At 52.4% G+C, this 18,414-nt stretch overlaps 3 protein-coding genes across 3 annotated transcripts; all 3 read right to left on the bottom strand.

Moving 5' to 3' along the window:
* Positions 1-547: 547 nt before the first annotated feature.
* On the bottom strand, positions 548-3,530 carry AYL99_01391 (hypothetical protein; the record flags this gene model as incomplete). The annotated part of the gene is made up of 7 exons (XM_018832907.1): positions 548-2,421; positions 2,473-2,629; positions 2,683-2,783; positions 2,856-3,078; positions 3,138-3,256; positions 3,327-3,419; positions 3,479-3,530. The coding sequence occupies 7 exons, from the start codon at positions 3,528-3,530 to the stop codon at positions 548-550; spliced, it is 2,619 nt and encodes an 872-aa protein (XP_018698786.1).
* An 824-nt stretch (positions 3,531-4,354) lies between these two features.
* AYL99_01390 (hypothetical protein) lies at positions 4,355-7,095 on the bottom strand (the record flags this gene model as incomplete). Its single annotated transcript, XM_018832906.1, has 2 exons — positions 4,355-4,391; positions 4,451-7,095. 2 exons carry the CDS (start codon positions 7,093-7,095, stop codon positions 4,355-4,357), a joined length of 2,682 nt encoding a protein of 893 aa, XP_018698785.1.
* Positions 7,096-7,938: 843 nt separating this feature from the next.
* AYL99_01389 (hypothetical protein) lies at positions 7,939-9,299 on the bottom strand (the record flags this gene model as incomplete). Its single annotated transcript, XM_018832905.1, has 3 exons — positions 7,939-9,006; positions 9,065-9,230; positions 9,283-9,299. The coding sequence occupies 3 exons, from the start codon at positions 9,297-9,299 to the stop codon at positions 7,939-7,941; spliced, it is 1,251 nt and encodes a 416-aa protein (XP_018698784.1).
* Between the last annotated feature and the right edge of the window lie 9,115 nt (positions 9,300-18,414).

Raw genomic sequence — 18,414 nt, 5'->3', positions numbered from 1 at the left:
TGCTAGGCATCAGGTGAACGTTTTCAAGTACTGTTGTTATTCACTTGGAAATGAGAGGGATGGACAGAACACGAGAGAGAGAGAGAGAGAGAGAGAGAGAGAGGCTTGAGTCGTCCGTCGTATCTCGCTTGATCTCGTAGAGATCGATCGTTCGTTCTATGAGGAGCAACCCATCCCGGGTTGTGGTGGAGCGCGAGCTGAGCTTCCCAAGGGCGTTGTCGTTCGTTTTTCTACTGGTATTATCTACAAGCGGTTTTTTTTTCCACCTCGACCGGAGGGCAGGGGGCGCTCTCAGACCAGGCCCCGACTCGATCGAACACCGTCTCCTGCTCGACTCTACTTACTCCCTGGTGCTTGTGAGCCACGTAGGGAATCCGCTAGGGCCGCCAGACATACCACCGGGCATGTTATCTTCATTCACCACCAGTACCGTAGAACTTCAACATGATGGGATAGAACTGGCAGCACCGTCAAGCTCCTTCTGCTGGGATCCGTGTTCTTTCTTTGGTAAATCCATTGTTTGCCTTCCTTTGTCGGTTTCCCTCGCTCATCGCCTGCCTTCCTCTTCGTCCATCTGATCCAGGTCTTCTTCCTCGAACTCCTCGTCGGTGAGGAAAGGGCTCCGTTCTAGTTCATACTGCGGGCCTGGGACACCTCGTGACGGTTCTTGTGCCGGCGGGGTGAGGACCATCCTGGGCGCCTGCTGGGGTTGACTCTGCTGCATTACGTTGGCACCCGTCATACCAGTGGCCGTGGTCAGGGTGACGGCTGGCGTGATCGATTCGGGAGGCGTGGCCATCTCTTCAGCGGTTGGGTGTAGAGATAACGTATGAGATTGGACTAGAATTTGAGAGGGTGTCGGAGAGAGCGTCTGAGATTGTGAGAGAGGCTGATTGGGAACGGCATCGTGAAACTGCTGGTCGATTTCTTCCTGGGAGTGCGCTCGGGACATCGCTGGCTGGTCCTGCTTGTTATCCTCCTGGCCTTCCTCTTCGGGCGCATGTTGTGAGCTACTAGACACAACTTCTTTCTCTTGGGGCTCTTCCGTGATCGGCAACTCCGGCTTTTCATCTTCTCCCGCAAGGTCTTTCTCGGCCTGCCTTTCGAGCTCGAAGTGCTCCAATGACTCTTCTATCTCCGCCAAGGCTCTGGCCTGTACCTGCTCTAATGCCTCGCTGACCGGCAGCTTCATCCGACTGTCGATTGTTGAGGCGGACTCCGATTCTGAGGGGCTCAACGTCTTATCTACTGGCGAGAAGGGACTTGCCTCAACAACTCTTCCACCCGCTGTTGTTGTTGTTGTTGTGATGATGGATGGCAGGTTCGAGCTGAATTTGCCAGGTTCTCTTGTACTGTCACCACTACCCTCTCGACCTCGCTTGCGCCGTGCTCTGGGCGCGGGCGGGGGCTTCTTCCCGAAATGATGGCCTTTGTGGTGGGAAGGAACAGGAGGTGGCTTAGCCTTTTCCTTATCTTTCTCCTCCGGTACCGGTGCTGGGGCGTCTGCACCATGGTTATGGTGATGATGATGGTGATGGAAGGGGATAGGGGGGTGACGATGGTGATGACTGTTGGTCGGGCTACGATTGTCGACCTCAGTTTTCGGCGCCGGTTCCGTCTTCGGCACTTCTGTCTTCGCGATTTCAGTATCGCTCTCCATTCTTTCCATCCTCATGCGCGAGAGGCCTGACCTCCTTGCTTGGGGTGGCGGAGGTTTCTCCTTCTTTTGCATGATCACAGCTCGAAGGTTGTTTTTCAACCCTGGGTTTCTGCTTGGAGTGATCACTCCTGGCTTTTCTTTTTGAGCTGCCACCTCCATCATACTCAGGCTGGACTGTCTGGCTCCCTCAAGTCGAGGCGTGAGATACTGACCAATAGTCAGCGTGGAGCCTTTGGAGGAGTTTCGTTTCTTCAATTTGCGAGGCGCTGGAAGAGCCGGCGGGTGAGCTTTCGAAGGAGAGGTCGGTGATGACACGTCAGATGCTCCTTCATCAGTTGGAGACTCTGCATGCACAGGGGCTTCGGTTTCTGGGTCGATGAGCCAACTGACTCCTTCGCACCGCCTAACGAGCCGTTTGGTCGTCTCATCAACATCGTCAAAATGGCCCCAATGATGCAGACCTTCATGGGAGCCATTTTGATCTGCAAGATGGCCTCCACCTAAGACAACCAACAATTTGCGGATCTCGTCCCTTTTATAATGTGGCGGATGCTGTAGTTGGGTATGTTCGAGAAGGGGATATAGAACGCGAAGATAGGTATGGCGTAACGACGATGCCTCTTCAGGCAGATCAAGCAGGTTCCGGATCAATATGTCGACCAAGACACGCAGATCGTTGGTGTAGAAGTATTCGTAGGTGGGCGGAGTTGTGAAGAGGAGGTAGAGCAATTTGAGGGTCAGAAGCTGCAACGACGTTTCATCTGCTGATGTCAGAGAACAAGAGCCACATCGCAGATCATGCGGGACAATACCTTCGCGGTTCAACAGCAAAATAATGTTCTCCCCAAAGGTCTTGTACTCACTGCCATGTGCGGATAAGACCTTGATGACCTTGTTTGTTAGAGGCACCGCAGCTTGGCCATTGGCAGGGTCGTGAGCGGCAACCATAAACTGCTCATTGAGCACAAGCTGAAGAAATCATTAGAGGTATGTTGCTCGAGAATGTGGACTGATGGGCATACCAAAACTCGAATGGTGGGATAGTGATATGGATCATTGACGTCGTCCGAAACCTGTTCTATAATTTCAAACAACATCTTGACAAAACCATCGTCAACATGCGCTGTAGTGAAGTGGTGGAATCAGCCTTTGCCGCAAGGTAGTCGAGCTTCGGTTCGACAAACCGCCTACGTACCCAGGTCACTTGTTTTAATCTTTTGTATTCGCGACATCTCGTAAAGTAGCTCCATAAGGAGTCTGTGGATGCCTTCGTGGCCATGTTGCTTCGGGCTCGATATGAGACGAATCAATCTCGGGAATGCTCCTTCATCGTTCAACAGCTCGTAGGTCTTTTCGTGCAACTGCGCATGGGTGATCAAGAAGGATGTCGACACCAACACGACGTTCGGCTCATCATCCTGCGAAAGGTGCCGTGTCAGCCTCCGTTTGGCACGGTTCAGACTTTTGCTCGACCAACCTCAATCAAACATTGAACGAATTGTCGGCGGATGTAGTCCGCGTGGGTTGCGAACAGGGACGACTCCTGGAGCTTGAAGGCGCATCGGCCGAGATCATTGTCGCTCAGGAACAAGTGTCCTGGATTGGGTCGAGTATGGTTAGCTTAGGTCCTTTGCCTCTTTCTTTCTTGCTTCCTGGTGGCACGCACCCCGACTCTGCCCTATGAGTTCTATGTAGGATCGCAGTGTATCATCGATGCTGTCATGTGTTGTGCATTCTCGGGAGACGGTCTCTTCGAGAGCTGGGAAGTCAAATCAGCCAGAGCTCCTGTCCCAAAGTGCAGATCGGGTGTTCTGTTACCGGTCCAAAATTGGTCCTCGTCCTCGAAGTTATAAGACACCTCGTGTTCCATGCTACGTTCAGCTTCATATCGTCTTTCGTGGGGAAGGTCGGGCAAGGAGACGGGCTCAGAAACGAATCAGATGCTCCTTCTCATGCGAACAAAGGCGTAGCAAGGCCAGAACAACAGGGGCCAACAATCCTATAGCAACACATGACGACAAGGGAGCTGTGTATCGGCACAGAAGACGAGCCGTCACAAGTCACGGTGATGGGTGCGGATTGGTGTGGATCGGACTGATTCCAGGTTTGGGGTAGGATTCGAGGAATTCCCGAACACATGACGCCCGGCGTCACAATCTCTAAACGGCAATGGCTGCACGTGGTTGAGCTTGATGGCCCACTGAGCCACCAGTGCCACCTACGCAGCACCCGTCGTAGGCATGGGGTGTTACGAGCAGCTTAGGCATCGGCCCGGATCCCCGCGGATCACCACTCGTCGCCTACAATACCGGGGGACTTCGCGCCCCGTCACGCCTATAGCGACTATCCCTCCTGTACCTCGTACCTCGTAAATACTGGGTTACTTATTTGGTAGCTTCTGAATGAGGTCCACATGTATACCAAACCAACCTTTAAGATTCTTTCTTCAACCTGTTGTCTCGGGCTTCTATTGATACCACAAGCACAATGGTGAGTACCATTCCGATATTTTTGATTTCACCATTAACCTATATTGTTGGTAAGGGAAGTATCCAGATAAATTCAAGGTCGGCCAGTCATCTCCGCCGTGCTCCAAACACCCGATAATGAAGACAGCGCCTGTCCCAAATCATTTATGGGCGAAATGATGCCTGCTGATCACCGGCCAAAGAGTGACACTAATGGATCCAACAATCACTTGGGTCGTTTGAAAGGATGCGCTTCGGTATTCCTGTGTCAGTCAGTTAGTCGGGGCTTTCCTTAAGCGGCCTTCGTGTTCAGATTACTTACAAAATATAATCATCCAGGCTGATCAAGTCCGGCTCGCTGAACAAGAGATAATAATATTTTAACGTCTCTGCGAGCCAGAAGGATTCCATGGAATCTTGCTGCTCCATCAATTGGCTGGTCACGTCCCGGATGCCCGCGTGGGCAACTTCCGTCCTCGTTGCCTTGTCGACTGCGTCGAACATAGCCCATCCTTTGTCTCTCCACGTCTCGTCTCCTGTCAGTCGGTACATAATGAACACCGATTCGATTGCCTCAGGTCGAAGCCGGTAGTCGCGTGCCTTGATCCGTGTATACCCTGGAGGTAGTCGTTCCTCTTGGATTTTGGCCGCGACGTACTTCTGGTGAGACAGCGCAACACGGGGTGTAAATGTCATGGGTCGGAGTCCTTCTCGTTGTGTACCCGCATCGTCAGAGACAAATGTTTCTGCCGCTTCATTCTCTCCCAAATCCACGGGCGTGTCTCTCTTCTTCAAGCTGGGGTCCGTAATCATCTGTGAGACCACGGAATCATCTGCGTGATCCTGAACGGCGTCCACGCCAGCTAGTAACTGTTCGTAAAGATTGTGCTGATTGTCATTGTAAATCTCGACCGTGCGCATTCTCTCCTCAAGCCTTGGGTCTAGCGCTTCGAACCATTTGGTTTCATTCCACTTACACGAAGTGCGACTGTCGCAAGGCACAAGCTCGAACTCTTCGGCCATGACTCCCACCGGGGTCGACGCATAAGCCCAGACACACGCGTCGGTGAGCTTCTCTGCAATGACCATGTCTGAAGGGATGTTGAACAGCTTAGATCCTAAGGCAAACATGCCGCCGGCATAACAACCCAGGTGGGTCCCTTCATAGATTGTTTCTTTTCTTTTGACAGGATCTTTGGCCTTGGGCGAGATATTTTTCTTTGCCAAAAAAAGAATGTCGTGGTTCTCCTTAGTCATTGGTCGGAACAGTAATTCTTCTCGGACAATTTCCATGGCATCCAGATATAGATTCTTGTACTGCTGGTTGAGCCCGCCGAGCAGCGCATATTCCTTCGGAAAGTATTCATACGTGGAATCTGCCATCGAGCCAATTCCATAAGTGTGGGTAGTCGATGCGGGCTCAGTGCTCAGTCCCTGTGGTTCACAGTGGGAATCGTCCGCGGCCTCTTCACTCAGTTTTGTGTCGATTAGCGGTTTAGGCTTCTGCTCAGCTGCAGCCAGTGTGTTACCCTTCAAGGAGGGCTCTTCGTCTAGGGGTGGCGATGAAAGCTGTTGTCGCTTATTCAACACATTCGAGGGGTTATCGTCGGGTTTGCGCCGGTTGTCCGTGGCTGGGCCCTCCACCATAAACAACTCTTCTCGACCATCCCTCGACTTTACAGGGGCAAAGGCCTCGAATCCTTCGGCATGACCATCGGCTGCCGACCTTGAAACGACTTTGGACTTTTTACAGCCGGATGCGTCCAGCTTCAACGGCCAAAGGCCTGGAAAAGTCGTTTGCATCTGCCACTCCTCCAAGGCATTGGTGACGCGTGCAATCGCATCGTAATACCTGTGTTCCCGGGTAATTTGAGCCAGTCTCGTGAATTCGACCGCCAGAGATCCTATTTCTGCAAGCACTGTGTGCTCGCTGGCCCTGTGTGGGCGGGATGCAGATGAGGGAGCCCACTCATAGAAGACCGCGGGCATTCTGTTGGGCGTATCGAAGGCGCCCATCAGAATGTCTGCAAGTTCGACCGCTTTATCCAGCAGAACTGGGTAGTTCCCTGAGCTTAGATCGTAGGCCGCAATCAGCCCGCCGAGGTAACGGATCGTCGTCTCGAAGAGAGGAATATCCCTTCTCGCAGATGTCTTGAAATCGATCCTGCCCACCTCCGCAACTGCGTCATGGAATTCATCGCGCAGTCCCATGATCCAAAGGGTGTCTAGCGAGTCCACCAAGGTCGCACCCCAGCCATTGAATGGATCTCCCACGTCTTTTGATATGGGCTTGAGCTCATCGTGAGGCAGAGAGTAATTTTTGTAGCCGAACCAAGCATGCTTGAACGCCTCGCGGATCACGGTCTGCTTTCGAAGTCGATCTGTCTTCATCGAAAGCTTTTCGCGGCCAAAGTTGTATTGCACCCTGGGGAGTGCCTTGGACTCGCCGGTCGGCAGCAGGATAAGACTCTCTGATGGTATTGGGAAATGCTCCTCCTGTTGTGTCCAATATGCTCTCCCTGACTCCACGATTTGAGTTTTGAGCCCAGGCCGGCCCTCATGTTCATCAACTTCTTCTCCATCATCAAACTTCGGCTGCTTGGCGAGCAGCTCTTCTTGAGTCACCGCAGGCCGTGCGTTCGACGAAGAACTCGACGGGGGTGAAGCGATTTCTTCTGGAGGGGGAGGGAGATGACCATTTTTGGAGACCTCGACCGGTGGTAGGGCAGGATGTGCCGATTGTACTCGAGGCTCCCCGGGCACTTCTGGAGCTGAAGCAGGAACAGGAAGCTCTTCGGACGAATCTGTGTTCGCAGCAACTTTCTTGGTAGCATGATCATTCTTCAATCCCACGAGAGCCTCGAGAGCTGGATTCTCCCAGGGCTTGACCCGAGTCAGCTGGTATACTGACACAACTGCGACCACGGCCACCAGCAGGAACAATCGGTAGCGGCGGAGGCGCATCATCCTGCGCGGTATGCTTCAACGGTCGCAGATGGGGTGAGGGAGATCAGAGTCCGTCGACACGGTGTCTCGGCCCACATTTGACAGACGGTGCCTGGGGAGTTTAGGCCGTTGGACAATACTGGTACATACCCGGTCCGGTGCCAGGACCGATCACGCCAAAAGGTGGAGGATCGTAGGTGACTGAATACCAAACAAAGTCGTCTCGGCGGTTCCTAGGTCCGAAGCATGAGTAAAACGCAAGGCAGGAAAAGAGTTCGGCAGCCTTGAGGCACAGTGGAGGTCTGAACAGAAATCGCCGTAGTCTGACAAGTTCATTCCCACGAGCTGTACCGTAGATCAACACCTTCCGAACACGGGTCTGAAGGATGATGATGGGCATGATGATGAGTAGAGGGAGTGGGCAGCCCGTGGGCCACTCTGGGCGATGGAAGCGACGTTTTGGCCGCACAGGCCGCCAATCAGGCATCATAGGCCTCACCAGCTGCTCCTTGTGCCCCGTAAACAGGGGAGCTCCTCGGCCTGCAGCGCGCTCTGCCACCTAAAAGCTGACGTTGTGGGGAAGGGGCTGGCGCGTGTCTTGGCGAGTTTGTGGCCTTTTGACCTCCGGAGATGGGCCTAGCTACTACCAAAGAGCGGAAAAAAGGAGAAAAGCAACGTACGGTCAAGGCATGAAAAGGGCCCCATAACGCAATAAGGAACGCAGAGGAAGAAACACAAGGTGGGCCAGTACGCCTCTCAACGTTTCCATTTTCCCAGTCATGTCATTTTGTCTGTCCTCGCCCCCACCGTGCCGCATCAAACGGCATCCATCAAGGCTGGGACTATACGTCGATACCTCATACATCAAGACTGTAGCAGGACGGTCGCCTTCTTTAGCCTCTGCTCTAACTCCACATGAAAGGTCTCATGCCGTCCCAGATTCTGGAACCCGTAGACAGGCTTTTTCTTCAGAAATTCACCCACTATTGAAGTAAAGGCGATTACTTCTTTGACCAGGCCCCCCAGCAGGTCCTGGTCTGGGGCCGGCACAGCTGACGCAACCGGGGTGTCGAAGAAAGCCGGCATGCCTTCAAAGTGGATTTGGTCTTGCAGGAATTGGCATTCAATGTTCCCCAGGCCGCTCTCATCCAGTCTGCCTTGACAAATCCGCTCGCATATCCGCACCAGGTGGTTGATGATGTTCGAGAGTAGCAAGTGGCATGAGTAGTCGGCTCGAACCGACTGACTGCGTAATATCCTCCGTACGGCGGCGTTGCTCTTCTTCAACAGCTCAATCTGCATCTCCCGTGGCTGTGACTCATCAGACGAATGTTTCTTGAGATGAGCGAGCAGTTTGATGCACACAGTTTCTTCGTCTTCCGGGCCAGGTTCGGTGTTGCGGGAAAATGGCACGGCATAAGTTGGAGGTTGCAACTTGGATGGATCAACCGGGCACGAAGAATGTCTCGTGAAAGGCCGAGTTTCGAGCTGGGCCGGCGACAGATATCGGGTAAATTGAGGAGGACTGAGTCCCGGGGTGGGTAATCCACTATTGTTGAAGAAACTGAGGTCGCTGGCCATCGAGTAGCTCCTATTGTCTGACATCTCCAGAGCGCCCAGTGACTCCGTGGCCTCGTCGAACGTCAAAAAACCTGGATCACTGTTGACGATGAAGGAGGACCATGTGGGCGGTTTGCCGTGCCTCCTGTTGGGTTCGTCTGAACCGTGGGTGGTGGCGGGTGAGGGAATAGACTGGATAGGGAGCGAATTATGGACAATCCACGACTGGGAGTTGATGGTGCCGATCGAGTCGTCAAGAGGCCGCTTTCGTCGTTTGCCTACCACTTTCCCGACCCTGGATTCGCTGTAGACGCAAGACAATCGTTTTTCAGAGCATCGACGACAGCCCTCCTTGTTCCCATCACATCGAACCTGTTTCGGCCAGAGTCAATGGAAAAGGACAAGTGAAACTATGGAGTGAATGGAGTACCTTTGCTGAGAAGCAGTGGTTGCACGCTGCTCTAAGTTTGATGGGCTTAGGTTCAGTTTTGGAGTTGGGGGGTGTGGTCTTCAGAGAGGACGACGAAGTTAGGGGGTCATCGGTACCAGAAGTAGTCGAGGTGGAGGGGACAGATGGTGGCATTGTTATGGTTGCCCTTGCGCATATGTCAGTGGAGATGTCTCAGCCTGGGAATCCAAGATACCAACCCAGACTCAGTGACCATTGTAGTTCTTTGCAGAGATGTCCGGCCAAAAAGGTGATCTCCAAGGAACAATCCCCACTGGGTCACCGAAAATTTTATCGGAGTGTAGTCTAGTAAAGACAGAGGTTAAGGAAAGAGTGAGGGTTTGAAAGAGCGACAGGGAAGGGGACACTGCCTGGCGAGGTCTTTGTGAAAATGTGATTCAACTAAGGGCAGAGGCGCACGAAGCTGGCGGTTATAGCTCTCTCTATATCAAAGCGGGTATAAGCATGGGCGTTATGTGAAGAAAAGCACAAGCCAGAGTCACGGATGGAGTGGGCTGATTTTATGACTTCTTTGCTTTTCCAACGTGGCCCCGGACGAGTCAGGGTTGAGATAGGAGCTCGCTGGTCGAGGTTAGAGTATCATCTAGTGCTGTCAGTAAATAGTGGATTTGATCCATTTGCCGCGTGGGATACGAAGGTTGATGCCGGTGACGGGATGGCATTATCGGCCGTTCAGGTCAAGTGGCAGTGAAACCGCTTTGTGCCACGATGGTCGTTCCCATTCATGTGGTGGTAATGGTCCTACGTAGTCAGCACCAGGGGGGTCCGCAAAGCATACCAGGGCGCAGGGGAGGCGGCAGATGAGGGACAGGGGTGGCCATCGACAGGGGCAAAACACTGCAAGGACCAGGGTGCTTTGCCATCTCCTTAGCGTCCAAGACATCACCGGGGATCTGGGCAGCGCCTCGAGCAGAAGCGGTAACCCATCTGGGTACATTTGAGTGGGCGACTAAAGAGCCCACCAGGACCACCCACCCACGGTTGGAGGATGAACCCCCGACTCGGTCTTGAGCTGTCAGACACAAAACGTTTCTCAGCGTCACAGGCGACTTCTGTCCCCAAGCCGCCCGAGAGCGTAGCTCGTTGGGTTCCTGCTTATGCTAGCCAAAAGGCCCAAGACGCTGGTCCGGGGTTGTGTAGAAGGTCGTCAAGTGAATAGCGTAATGAGGAAGACAGATAACAGGCATTACCCGTAAAGTCCACGGCTCGAAAAGGTAAGTGGCTTTCAGCCCGGATGTCGAGTGGGAAGGCCACCGGAGGAAGGGCTTGCTGATCATGCAATAGTCGCTCTTCCTCCCAGGCATGTCTTTCACAGACCCAGAGCTCATTTTCCAGAGGTGTGATTATGTAGCATCACCAGATCGTCGTCATCACACGATTCGTAGTAGGCATCCGGGCCGTGAAATCCCTCTTGCCATCACATTGCCCCCGGTGCAGGCGTTCCCTGACGATGGCACTTCTCGTGGATCCAATTGAAAGGGAGAAAGAACTCGCAGTATGCCAACATTCTGCTTTGGCTGTCACTTGTTCTTGAGCTGTACTGCTCGTATTTAGGGCTGTAAAGTGGATAGTCTTCAAGAATGGCCCCTCCGTCTCAGGTCAAAAGGAATGTTCGAACAGAGAAATGCTTGAAATTGATTAGGGCCTGTGACGTTGTTAAAATGTCCAAAAGGGCCAAAATAGGTTAGACCTCCACCGTTAGCGGAATGTGGCGTGTTAGCGCCATGCTAAATCACTCAATGGCCACTAATCCGTCTTTGTGTCTTCTCAACGCACCCATACCCACGTACATCTCAGCGCCTCTATCCCTTTCTACAGTTATTCTTACGGACGCATGAAAATGTCACCTTAATCATTGGAGGCGTCATATTCTCACCAAGGCAAGTGTATAGAGGAAATCAGCATTCACCTACGTCCAAAGTGGTGCATCAATCCAAGTATTCTCGCGTATACTTCAGATGCAACACCACCAGCACAGCTTGGGAGGGGCAATTTAGGCTCAGCCTCGTATCCCCTTTCACACACGCCCTCAGCAGACCAGCACTGCGCCCTCCATATTGATCGAGTCTAGTGGGACTGCGGCTGCAGCGTTGGCCTCCCTTGTTCGCATCGTATCCATGATACAAGTGTCCTTGAACTTTCAGTGTACGAATGCCTGTGAGTACCGAGTACCCATAGAGTTGAGCTGAAGTCCCACTCTCACCGTCCTTATACGTGGCATCGCTACTGTACACCTACTCAGTAGACGAAAGTTTATTAACGAGCAGCACGAGTCCATCCTCTTACGTACATAGTATGTACTACGTAGCAAGTCTGGGACTGGTGACGACAGCGGTTGGGATACTCCATAATCTCTACGTTATATTATACTGTGTACTTAGGACCCGGTACTCTACTCGTACAGGATCTGGTACCTCGAAATCAGATATTGGCAAAGAGAGCACCAGCCAGCAATTGGGCTTTTGACCTTTCCTGTTTTCATCTGTATTCACACTCAATTTGCAATCTATTACCCCAACAAGGTTTTTTTTGGCATCTGTGACGAATAAGTCTTCAGCAAACAGGAAAAGTTTCACCTTCGCCAATTCGCACTTTGTGGTCGCCTATACTCCAAGTCTCCAACACGTTGTATCTGCACCAATCACAAGTTCAAGTGCAATCCTTTTGTGCCCAGAGTCACGCCTTCCAAGAATTCCAAGTAGTCAGATTTCTAGATACTCGTCCGCTGAGAGGGTTCTCGTCCGTATTACTCGTTATCACCGCAATCTCGGCACTCGGACGATCTTTAACCCACCATCACGTACCATGGCGCCCGCCACGCTCAGCCATCTCTTTCCATCCTCCAAGATGAACCCTTGAGCCTTTTCCGATTTTAGATGCATACCATCAAACAAGGGACAAGCCCACTGCGTGTGGCTGCGATGATGCCACAATCCAGGTTTCGGAACTGGATGGACACATTGGTAGTCTTCCTCGTGGTGTCTCGGGTACGCAGGGCTGAAGACTTAAAATTTGCACTTCCATAGCAACCCAGGGCGTTCCCTGGGGTGATCTGGTGAGCAAGACAGCATCAAGATCTGCCCACCCCCTCTCCTCGGCTCCGTGGGTGTCAATTCACGGGTCAGCAACACGACGTACTTCGTACTGTCGGAGAAGCCGGCCACTTTGCCCGGCCAAAGACGGGAAAGACTTTCATGATCCAGCCCCTCGGTCTGACGGGGGGCAGACATTTTCTGACTGACAGAAACAAGGACAAGACCACGCGAAAAGGAGTTAATTCAAAGACTGGTGGGATCCCTGTCCTCCTCGAATCAGCATAGACCACTGGTCCAAACCCGTCTGACATGGACCATTCCCGCAACCTCGTCCGCTCGCTTACCCCTGTTTGGGTTTTTTTCTTCATTCTCAGCCGCAGGTTGATGCGGATCAGCTCTAGCCAGGTGGAGAAGCGTTCTGGCAAACTAAATTGCTTACCTGATAATCGACCCCAGTCCGACTATTTATAAAGCAACTTCTGGTCTGGTACTGCGGTACTATGTACATAGACCTTGAGCCCTAAAGTATACCGACAACAAGCCAAGTGCTCGCTGCGAGTCATTTGACGGTTTCCTCCACGAAAGCCTTACCATTTCCGACGGGCCAAGTCATACATGCCAGCAGCACCATCAATGAGGTAATAGAACAGACCTCTAGTTACAGCTGCCTAGTCGCATCAGGGCGAAATGCGACCATGCTGTGTCATCCGCTTCATTTTCCTATCACCTACCTAACTAAGCTCGCACCGCATGTCGTGGTGGCTTTCCTTTTTGTCCAATTGGTGGGTTTCAGAACGTACGAGCGGCGATGACGGGTAGGACAAGTTCAGTATACGAGGAAGTGTCCCAAAACGGCTTCTCGTACAACTCGGCAGCAAATTCTTAGGTGAAACACGGCGAAGATGGCTGAAGTGACGCTGTCGACCAACTCTGCAACAGCGTCAGCGACAAGATCACTACTGGTGCCTGGAGAATCATTGCAAGGGACTTCCAGACCGATGCTACCAACCCGCTGACCTTGAATGTCTCCTTGGCTGCCCATTTACAGCTCACCGCAAGACTCGCCTACAACTGGACCGCCACTGGTTTCATGGACAGGATTGGTAACGCTTCTATTAAAGCGCTACCCTATACGCACAGGTAAGGCGACCCTATATCTCAATAAGGGCTTAGGGCACTGCCAAAAAGGACTGTGCTGACCAACTCAACTTATCTGCGGGCTGGTCCAATGACAGCACTCCGATGTCTTTCCTCTCATGCCGCAGTACCAGCAGTTCCATCTTCACACCGCATCCACTCCGGTCTATCAGCCCTCGCAGGGTCGGCCCACTACCTCGCTAGCTGTCTCACTCGTCTTAGCGCCGTCAAGGTGTCGGTCCCAGGCTGACTGATGGCAGTGCTTCCCCATGAATTTCGGCAGGTCCGGCCATCGAATCCTCCATGTCGTCGAATGATTCCAATCATCCCTGACAAATACCATCTTATCAACTCTCAGCCTTACGAGTGGAACTCCCTTTTCACGTTCATGTAGTCACCTGATCATCTGGTCATTTCGCTACGACGTTATCAAAACATCGTCAGCGTCAGGCCTCGAAGCTGTCTACCAAGGAAAGCTATTATCTGAGCAGCTGCAGGCATAATCAGCCTGGGACATGAAGCACTTACAAGGAAGCTTGTCGCAGGGCGTTCTCCCGGCCGCGCACCTTGCCTCGTTATGGAAATTGATGTTGTATGCCATTTTCATGTGCATTTGATGGGGAACAGTTAGATGTGGTCCAGGGACGGTGGGTCCCCCGTTCTGAGCGTGTCAATAATACCGTCCTTTTTCAAGTTCGCCGTGGTTTCGGAACACATGGTTTCGCATCAGATTCCACACAGGCGGGCCATGAAAGGGGTGTGATTCGTGTTCCATTATCAAGTCAGCAACCAAATCTCAGAGTAATACACCTTGATACAGAAGTGTCCCATCCATAGTAAGTAATATATTATCATTTATATTTGTTCGTGGAGGAAGGACTAAATATGCTGACTGGATACTGTGGGCCAGAGCAGGTTGTCGTCTGTGGATGGCCGCCACTGATTCCGCTCAACCCAACGGAGGCCCAGTCCTTGAGTACAAACGTCGAAGAGATGTTGCCGCATTGTGTACGCCCTTGTATAGCAGCAGCGAGTCTATGCAAGTTGAGACTAGCCTCCAGCCATCTGCACCTAGCAGGCGAAGCTTTTCCCGTCATCGCTTGACGGATTCACACCCCGTAAAAGTGACTAGACCATGTGTTTCTCCGTCTACCCATCTACTTCTATCCAACTGATTACGATTGTTCATATGGTGCCGATTCCAAAAGTCATCCCCTTGTCTGGAGGTGGCATGACAACGGTCGAATCACCATAGGGTAATACAGCCTGCAAGATTATGAAATTCAGTAGATCATATCCTTTTCCGAGGCAGAGACACCACGAGCATACCCCTGAGCGCAATTGCAACCAATAGCTGGTGGTTATGATGCATGACAGCTTCAACTTCGGACAGAGCAACCAAAAAATCAGCTCGAATTGCCCCTTTCGAACTAGCCGACCGGTCCCGAACAGGGCGTTTCTTTCAGTAGTTCCACCGGGGAGCGTTCTGTCTCTGTTCGCCACGGAGCAACGCACGCACTTCAAAGAGGGCAGGTTGTAATGATGTAAGTACCATTTCAGTCAACAATCTCACCAGACCCGTTGACATGGGTGAAGGAGGAGGATCCAAAACAAATCCTGGCTATAGCCTGCGTGGCTGTGAGCTGACAACCGCCGAGCTCGACTGAGAGAAGACAACGACGTGGACGAACCGAACATGCCGTCGACATGTCTAGCGTTGGCATGACACCGGAGAGGCGAGACGTCGTCGGCGCCTCTAGCACTGCCACGGCCTGAGGGCCATTGAATAGACCCTTGCTAGTCCCCTTGACGGATGATTATTCAAGGATCGGCATCTGCAAAAAGACCATATGCCTACAAAGTTACCGACAATGTGGCCCGGGCTGCAGGGCTCTCCCTGGGAGGTCCACTCCTCCAACAAGTCAGGAGAAGCGGCAACTTGTCGAAGAGCACTTGCGAGCATCACTGAAGGGAGGAGTGGCTATCCTCTTCCTTGTCGCTGGAGAGGCAAACTTTGCCCCTAGACCCTGTGATCGCAGGACCAGGAGAACGCACTCGACTACGGCCGCAGAGCTTGATGATATACCCTTCTGTTCCATTCTAGTGAAGAGCAGCAAGTGCCATCGACGATCAGATTGACAAGGAAATCGAGCCCGACAACGAGGAAGGAGAATGACCAGGCTACTCTGCACCTCATGCCCGTGATCCCACCGGAAAGTTCCCCCATTGTGGCAATTCATTCTCACGACGACGCTTTGTTCGGCAGCACAAGCACCCCTTCCTTAATGGTTGTCTCATGTTTGTTGGCCTCCCCCATTGCTTCGGGCTGTGATTAATCTTGCCTCAAAGCCTTCCGGTGTCCTACGCACGTTGGCATACGCGTAGCCGTTCGATGAGAAGGTTGAGTGGAGCTCGTGATCAAACCACGACTCGAACCCGTCGTGCACGATCCCCGACTCAGATTCTGCGCCCAGTATCAAGGCCCAGAACGCGGCTGCTCGCCGTCGAGGGTGGACCTGAGAGTTTTGTTGGCCCGGATGTGAGAGGAGGCTTAGCTGCTGGCTTTGCCAGAAGGATCACACCATCAGTGGTAAGTATACATCTCAGACCCAAGGTGATGGGCAAGAGCCGGCATAACGGACCAACAGTCGTTCGCTTCGACCACGAATCATGAGGAGCGATGAGACTGACTTCTCAGCATCCCACGTGGTTAGCAACGCTCTAGCCTCAATGTGCTGCTCCCCCTCGCCCCGTGTGGTCCATCTATCTGTGTATAGCTCGCACCGCCTTCCGCTGCATCATCGCCGTCCGTACCATGGCTTTTACAATATCACCGTGGTCGGACGAATCCCCTTGTTGGTTTGCTCCTCTGGATTAGGAATTTGATATTAGTGGCCAACCCACCTCCCTGCTGCAACGAGGCAGCAGCAGGCATGCTGTTTATTTTTGGCCTTTCTTCCCAGACATACACTCGCCCAACTCACTGCCTCACACTCTCACTCTATCACACTCTATCTTTGATGGGAGGTCGTCGGATGCCTTTCCTAGCCTAACCCCAATATGGCCTTCCCTTCTGGGGTTTTTATTGGATCTGGGCGGGATTCCGCCGCCCCGCGACAACTACCTAATACACAATACGAAATTACACCACAATGATCTCACCCCCCACCCATCGACCGTTCAAAGCCAGTACCGACCCCCACTCACCGGTGGAAGAATACTGGATCTTCGTGGGTAGAAGTAAAAATCCGCAACCCGCATCTTGCTTAGCCAAGGCAAAACCACGCAGGGCAGGGTAGGAATGGTGTCTGGGGGTGCTTAGCTACGAGTCACTACCGCTGTACAATCATACTGCATCGATGATAGATGCTGACTTGACTTGGACTTGACTCGTGCGTCGGTGACCTAAAGCACGAGGCTCCACCTCCCCGGATTACTACCGTGTCCAAACTTACTGCGACACTAACCCAAGCGAACGAGCAAGGCACACTTGTTTTCTTTCTTCTCCAGACCCCCAGAGCCAGTCACCACCACGCCGGGCCCAATCGAGGATCGACGAGCCAGGGAAGCACGGCCCTCGTCGTTTGGCCGATTCACGCCGGGGTCGGTGACTACTCCAACAGGGGAGTGAATGAGTGAGATGATGGTAATCCTGCTTCAATGTCCTGCATACTTACCTACTAACCGACAAACTTACATAACCTAACCTAACCAACCTGACCCACCGACATACACAGTAGTACATACCGCAGCATGTTTTCTCCCCTCCCCTGCCACTCGCTTGCCTCCTTCGGGACTGGGCAGGGAGAGCCTGGGACATACATATCCCCGAATACGCACGTAAGTAAGTAACGAACTAGACTCCTGTATTGTTCAATACTGTATGTAATGTGTACATGGACAGGACGAAACCAGACAGGAAGCAATCGGGACAATTCACTGTATCTCAGCTTGGTTAGGGGGAGGCGGAGGGGGACGGGGTAAGAGAGTGAGAGGGAAGTCAGGAAACGGAAAAGAGGGTGAGTGAGGCGCAGGAGAGAGGAAGGAGGGGAGGGGAGGGGAGGGGAGGGGAGGAACAGGACAAATGCTTTTTACCCAGAATCCATCTCTCCTCTTCTTCTCTGTTCACAGCCTTTATTCCCGACAAAAACGGAAAGAAAGAAAAAGAGACGGGGGGGGGGAAGGAAGAGAAAGCAAAGCGCATGCGCAGAGCACGCAGTCAAAGAGGGGTTGGTTCCCTTTCATTATTCTAGGAAGAAGTAACATGCTACTTACTACCAATACTGCTCCTGCTGGTAAAACGACTTCTATCCTCCAGCTGAATCGAACTGAACTGAGGGTTGATTGTGTTGAGTCGTACCCCGCTCTTCACCGGACGGACAAGGCTGCGCACCTTGTATGTATGGATGGATGGTCCGCCCTCCTCGTCGACTTGATTTCAGTTCTGGTTCTGGTTCTAGTACTTGTACACTCTCCCTTCCTTCCTTCCCCCTCTTGAGCCATCCATCCATCCATCTGTCACTTTACAAGTGGTCCAGACTCTAGCATAGCCAGTTTGGCCCCTTTCCACTTCTCTCTCTCACGCCTCGCATTAAGAGACCGCCAAGGCCCCCCAAATCACAATTGACAATGGCATGCATTGTCAAGTGGCAATTTGGTCAGATCCGGCCAGATTACGGCCAGATCCGACCAGATCCGGCCAGATCCGGCCAGATCAGGTCATATCGGGTCATATCGGACATGTATCTGAGAATATAGAGACGGAGAGTGTGTGTAAGTGTATGTGGTGGCAAACTCGAGAACGGCTTTACTTAGCAGAAGAGAGGGACGATTCGTACGTAGCGGATGTAACATTAGATGAGGAGGTTTGATGGTTTGAGGGGGAAATCGGCCTTGTTTGGGAGAAAGGGAGTATGGTCCAAACGGCCGTAAACAGAGAGAGAGAGAGAGACATGCACACACGCACACACATTTTCTCAACTCACTCTCTAGTACTCGGTACACTATGCTCGAATGGAGAGGATAATAGAACAAGAGGAAGAAGACAGTGAATGACGTTGGCTCGCGGACGGGGAAGTGGCCCTCACGACGAGAAACCATGACCGACCGTGATGAAATTATCTGGGACATGCTACCAGC

This window comes from Fonsecaea erecta (genome assembly GCF_001651985.1).
Source record: "Fonsecaea erecta strain CBS 125763 chromosome Unknown Scaff1, whole genome shotgun sequence".
NCBI classification, from domain to species: Eukaryota; Fungi; Ascomycota; class Eurotiomycetes; order Chaetothyriales; family Herpotrichiellaceae; genus Fonsecaea; species Fonsecaea erecta.
Note: the sequence above shows the minus strand (reverse complement) of the source record. Positions and strands in the feature narration are given on the sequence as shown.